We start from the raw sequence: 6,610 nt of genomic DNA, 5'->3' as shown, positions 1-6,610 counted from the left end.
TTTATGGTACCAACTGCTAAGTCCTCTGGGTACGGTCTACCTAGTATAAACCATAAAAAACAACTTAATATCGCGTAGCAACAAACCAATTGCTACAATAACACTTAGCTACGCAGCGAAAATTAGATATTAAACAGTAACAAGCGACACTTATAGATCTTCATCTCTAATTAATTGTAACACAACAATATCTTAGGTTATTATCTGAACTATAGATTACCTAATACTAACGCCTTCGCGGTATTGAAGGAAACACTACACGTAACTAACACAGCTATTTGATAACAACGCATTACTAACGAACCACCTATTGAATTTCATACTGTGAACATGTGGTTACGTTACCAACGTTCAGAATTTATCGCTTTATGATTAGTTACATTATATTCGTAAAACTACTTATTCCTAAAACTAAAATGGTATTGAAGTAGAAGGTTTCTCCTCTACTGGGCTAAATATAGGTACTTGAAGCTGCAGATAAAAATGTGGACAAAAATTTGATTAAGTAAAAAAATATTGTTGAAATAATTCCTGCTCTACAGTCTATACTAACTCTAATCTAACTAAAATCAGTCTACGAGAGTAATTTGACTGGGTTCTGGACTAGTGTAACTAGTTATTGTGTAGTTACAGGTTAACGTTTAACTAGACCCTTGACCCTATGGTTTAGTGTTCAAATGTACACTAAATATACGTTTAAAATAAGTTTGATAATAAACTGTGAACTTTCTGATCTATTCTTATCCGGATTGTAATCCCACCACCTCTTATATAGTCATATTCTTAATTACAGTTCACCTTCAAACCGTTCTGATAAGGAGTTCGTCAACCCTTATTCATTGAGCGCAGATTCATTCTTGTCTACTCCCGAAATAGCTTAACGAAAGTCACGCGATTTTATGAGCTTCATTCTGTAAAGGGAAGTACACACTTTTCGTGTTAACGTTTTGGTCATCCAACATTGTTTTTTTTTCAGAATTAAGTGGTTTCGCGTGATCACTTTCACTTAGTTGATAAAGCTTTTTCTCAGAATCTATCTGTAAAATACTTCTGTTTAGCTAGTGACCCTTACGTTAATAATTTGAGGTCTTACTACTTCACCATTTTATTGTATAAAGGTCATTGATATGACCTTAAACTTAATGCCAGTTTGCTTTATGCCAACATTTATAGAATTTTATTTCACTGTAGGCATTTTTGTCATCTAACTTTATATGAAGAAAGCGTTTTACAATTTGATTTGGCTCAAGAATAATACCAAAATCATTACACAAATCCAATCAATAATCGTACCGGGCAAGGAACCCGATTGTAACCAATTTTCACCTTTGAACCGAAATGCTTAGCAAGCAGTAAAGTTTGTAGTCAGTGCTGACTGAACAGACCCAATGTGAACGTGTCTTTACTTAATTCAGCCCCTAACATTAGTTTTAGACATGTTCATGTAGATGTCGCTTCTATCAGCAATGGCTCAATGGCCAGATATCGAGTAAGTTATAGAGAGATACCAGACTGATACTGAATTTTAGTGAAGCTATGTAGCATTATATTGTGGTTGACATGATTGCTTTAACGAACGACAATTTTATGAACATATCTTAAGGACTCGAAGAAAATATAAGGTGATATATTTTTACCAATTATTTAAGACGACATTAGTATATTACTACAAACAAAAGAATATTACAAATGACTGATATTGGGTAAAAGCTGGCTCTAGTAAAATCCGTAAGGCTGCCTGTCCACCGAAGCGGAGCAAGGCTGCGGTGCGGAGAAACGGAGAAATATTAACCAATCGGAGAGAACCACTCACGAGGAGAGGAGATTTTGTGCACTCTTATTGGTTAGTATTCATCCGTTTCTCCGCACCGCAGCCTCGCTCCGCTTCGGTGGACAGGCAGCCTAATAGCAGTGTAAACATTGTAACTAACTACTAATTCATTCGGGGGTCTATATATTGTTCTTTTTACTTTTCAGTTGGGTACTTATCAAAATTTTCGTAATTTTACAATAATTAGAATTGAACTTCTTTAACTACCTTCATCACTTTCTTATCATTATTTTACTTTTAAGTTCATCATAATACTAAATATATAAATTATTATATCAAATAACACAAAACGGCTGTTCCAGATAAAACGAAACACATGACAATGGTATCAAAATGGGCGGATGTTCGTAATCATTTGTTATTGAATTTATATTATGTTCTACGATAGGTCGTTTAATATGTATCATATGACATTGCTTATTGTAAAAACATAATTATATACGATTACATGATTCATATTGTAGCTATTTCAAAGTCAGGAGATGATTATTTAATTACAAAATGGCTGAGAGAAGCAGAAAAACGAAAAAAATGTCGTACTAACTTCGGCCCATAACTTCGCCCTCGGTCGATGTTTTCCAGGGATAAAAATTCTATGTTTTAAACTATCTGTGTATCAAATATTATGGGAATCGGTTCAGTACATTTGAGGTGATTGAATTAATCCATATAATCATCTAAACATACAAACATTCAAAGGTTCGCATTTTATATTTTAAGTTAAATTAGAATAATAAAGAATGATTATATCAAAGTGCAGTTCTGTTGACCGGAGAGTCCGGAGACTTACTTCTTCCTTCTAACACACAATTTGTATCACACAAACTGTATGTGTACAATTATACTTGCTTTGCAGTTTTTTTTTACGTGGTTTATATTATGAATAGCCAACGAACAAATAAAATACTAACGTATTGCAAACGAAAATCGTTTTTTTTGTCGTTAACTAGTTTTGCTATGATTCAGCCAGTGTTATTAGTTTTTGAACTTTTTGTTCGGTTCGCCTGCGGTTACTTACCTAAGTTCAAGATCCATGCTAACATTCGAAACGAAAATCAGTATAAAAATGTATTACTTCTCATTAAAATTATAAAAGAAAAGAGCAGAAATAAAAAGAATTCAACAAAAAAAGAGCTTCATCGGTAATGTTCTTTAGTGATAACGATATTTACTTTTGCAAAAAAGCAGGAAATGCGTAGAAACGCGTCAAAAACGGGTTCATCAGATGGTGTTTAAACAAAGACATGATTATTACCGCCTCACGGGAACTGTGCTCGTCCGTGGAGACAACTGTGTAATTGATTTTATAATACTTGATGTAATTACGCGTAACAGAACCTAATTGCCGGATAATATAATTATCATTGGAGAAATTTGTATTTAATAATGTAATAATTACTTTAATCCTTGTATGACAAGATATTTAAACTAAATGCCACAAACTAAGTTTGTCGGGATCTAAGCAAGTGAATTTCTTTGTTTTTTGTTACCCCCATGGAAAAAAGGCGTGTTTAATAACATTTGTTCTAAAGACATTATTATACTATTATGTGAAAGGTCAATGAGAAGTTAACGTTGTATTTTGAATACCAGTTTCAACATGTACGTATACTACAACCCGATATTATGATGGCAGTAAATTTTTGAGAAACCTCTCAAAGTAGCATTAGCTAAACTAACTGACTCTTATCCAAAGGTCACGTAAGAGACCGTTAGAAATGAAACAATGATAAATTGTTAACAGATACAGATGTGTTTGTTTATACAATTCTGATGTAATATATCTAAGTACTGGTTGTCACTATATAAAGAGCTAAGACTAAAGCCTTAGCGGCTTATGTAGTACAAGTTCATCGGTAGGTTAGCAACAGTTCTATAATTTAATCCAGTACTATGTAGAAATTAACTCGAAACTTAGTATGTATAAAATAATTTGTCAAATAACATCTTATTTGATTAAATAAACTTGCGTCTTTTAATTATTTTTGTGATGACACTGAAAATTCCATGGAAATGTCTGGAATCAAAATAAAATTATAGACATCTGTCATTACATTAATAATAAACATCAACACGTTATTAAAGTTCAGCAGATAATAATTGTTGACAGTTTTAATGAACTCGACGCGATAACAGTGTAAGTAAACATTATTTTATAATGAGCAGGGAAATTATACGAATTTATTTATGTAACTTATTTAATATTGGTACAAAATATTTGGTGTTTATAATATCGTTGTACAGTACGTATTTTAAGTAATTTAACTAATTAGTACAATATTTATATACTAGAGAGAACATTATTTACAACAGTTTAATTAACGAAGCCACTTTACTGAGGTATTAGAGGTTCACCAGCAACAATAGAACTTTCAATGCCACAGTGATCTTCTCCGCGCAGGATCTTGAAGAAACCATTGTCACCCCAGTCACTGTTCCACGAGTTCGCAATCAGCCAGTATTTGTTGCCGTTCTCCACTCCCCAACCAACCATCTTTATAGCGTGACCGCCGAGAGCATCGCCCGCAATGTGCTTGTACACACCGTTCTTGTAATTAAGTAAATCTGCGTATACGGTAAATGCGGCTTCAACGGGGCCATTCTTGTATAATTCAGCCTTGATGTGGTCTTCATTAGCAGACACTGAGTACACGTGCTTACCGTAACGCTTGTCTTTGTGGTAGTCTACCTTGTAGCTGTCCTCGCAGGTCTTGTGGCATTTGGGTGTCTTGTCGTCGCCACTGCATGGCATCCTGTTACCGGGAACGTGGTGTTCACAGGGAGGAATTTCATAAGGCCTGCATCCTTGGCTTGAGTTGTAGCTGCCTCCTGAGACGAGACCGAAGTGCTTCCAGTACTCCCACGCGAGTGATGGCATTCCACCGTTACAACCGAGGCCGCAAATGGGGCAGCAACTCAGAAGATCTTCGGCGGAGAAATGGAAATGTGCACTTCCGTTGGAGTAAGTACAGTAACGGTCAGTCATTGCTTCCACCGCACCAAACGCCCAGCAGCTGCCGCACGAACCTTGATCTCTGATTTCATTTAAAGTAGGGCAGTTCGGCCACTTGTCCCTAGGGTCGAAGTTTTCAGGCAAGCTTGCAATAAGGTCAGCTTCATGTTCTACCTTCGGCAGCTTGGTAATGTGGGTATCTTCTATAACACCCATGAGTTTCTTGATATGCTTCATAGGCGTATTGATTGGGAAATTGCGCGCGGCTTTCCATAGGTTCTGTTGCGAATTAATATGAGTTATAATCTCATCGGTGAGCAGCGGATTGTGTTCGGCTGCAGCGAGCGCGAGTGCGCACACGAGCGCAACTAGAGTTGCACGCGATGCGGCCATTATTCACTTCTTTATTTTCCTTTTCACAGCTGAACGGCTAATGGATGTGTATTCGGAACGAATGTGGCGCGACGACTGAGCAGCGGCGGCTGCGGCGGTTGTAGTTGATACTCGTGCTCGCACGCCGTGTAATTGGTAGGAGAGCGCACGATACGGGGGCGAGACAGCGCCTGACCGCGCGTGTCGAAGGTTAACAATACATCTACAGTTACCAATAACACAAGCCAAACAGATATTATACTTGAACGCTTTACAACGATTAGCAAATATTTGTTTTGTATCGGTTGGAAGTAATTAGATGGGGATCGGCGTCGAGCCAATGTTTGCTTCATGTCAGCTTTATCTAGATACGACTGAGACTTTTGACACGGGTCTTAATGGCGTCCATTATTGATGTTGTTTCAAGTATGAAGATACAAGAACTAGTTATCGAGATAACATATTTGTAAACTAACATCGCTGCTTGATAGTTATTTCTATCTACAGTTGTGTTGTTTGAGTTTGATTAGTAATCATAAGTTTTAAATGTTATTGGCTGACATTGTAAGCACAAAGAGAGAGATAGATTATCCAGAATTTTTAGATTATTAAGAAACTACATTTAAGATAATTGTGAATATCAACAAAAAGCAACTTTACTGTAGTTGTTAATAAATATTTTATTAAACAACAACAATTTCGTAGAACGATTGTTTGAGGTAAACAGCAGGTAAAATAGTTCACAGCATTGTACCTATACCTATTTATTAATGAAGTGAGGATGATTCAACTTTATTTCATGTTTAAATGGTGTGTCATTGTTTTGTTTATTCAATAGCTCGCAGGTTACTAAAATTTATTTATTGGTGAATTCATGACTTTGTTTCAGTGACATTTCTTTGTCGTCTGGGTTAAGCAGTACTTCTGATGACACCATATTTTCTCCTGCTTTTAACTAAAGTTTTTATGGTCATTTTTGGATTATTAATTATATATCAGATTTTACTTTTTGAGTACCTACACTTTCATTGGTTTTTCAATTTCAATCTGAAATTTTCGTACAAAGTTTTTTCTTCAAGCTATGTACCTAACTATGCAAGACTTTGACTACATCATTAATAATATTATATACCATCATGAAACTTCTGGTAAAGTATGCAAGATCGAGTTAATCCGCTCGAATTTTCGATACCGATTTCAATTTCCCATCATCGAATTTTTTCACCAGAAAAAATAACTATTTCTCCCAAAAACGATCACAATTCTACGTACACATAAACGTTAAGCTAAGTTTAATCGATATGTAACGATGTGCAGAAAGGTGCCGGTAAAAATTGAATTGGACGAGCGCGGCTCTAAAATTTTACTATCCCCAGTATTGAGGTCGGATATGAGTAGGAATATCGTTCCTCACGGGTCAGCTGCAACCGAAATTGTGCACAATCTACGTGTGA

The 6,610-nt window shown here is 35.8% G+C and overlaps 1 protein-coding gene across 1 annotated transcript; it reads right to left on the bottom strand.

Annotated features, from left to right (window-relative positions):
* Nucleotides 1-4,011: 4,011 nt before the first annotated feature.
* Nucleotides 4,012-5,314, bottom strand: CtsB (Cathepsin B). The gene has a single exon (XM_076117516.1). The coding sequence runs from the start codon at nucleotides 5,175-5,177 to the stop codon at nucleotides 4,164-4,166; it is 1,014 nt and encodes a 337-aa protein (XP_075973631.1). The 5' UTR covers nucleotides 5,178-5,314; the 3' UTR covers nucleotides 4,012-4,163.
* Between the last annotated feature and the right edge of the window lie 1,296 nt (nucleotides 5,315-6,610).

The sequence above is a fragment of the Anticarsia gemmatalis genome, chromosome 8 (genome assembly GCF_050436995.1).
Source record: "Anticarsia gemmatalis isolate Benzon Research Colony breed Stoneville strain chromosome 8, ilAntGemm2 primary, whole genome shotgun sequence".
Taxonomy (NCBI): domain Eukaryota; kingdom Metazoa; phylum Arthropoda; class Insecta; order Lepidoptera; family Erebidae; genus Anticarsia; species Anticarsia gemmatalis.
Note: the sequence above shows the minus strand (reverse complement) of the source record. Positions and strands in the feature narration are given on the sequence as shown.

Coding starts and splice junctions, on each gene's coding strand:
- CtsB (XM_076117516.1), bottom strand. CDS start 5,177: ATGGCCGCATCGCGTGCAACTCTAGTTGCGCTCGTGTGCGCACTCGCG.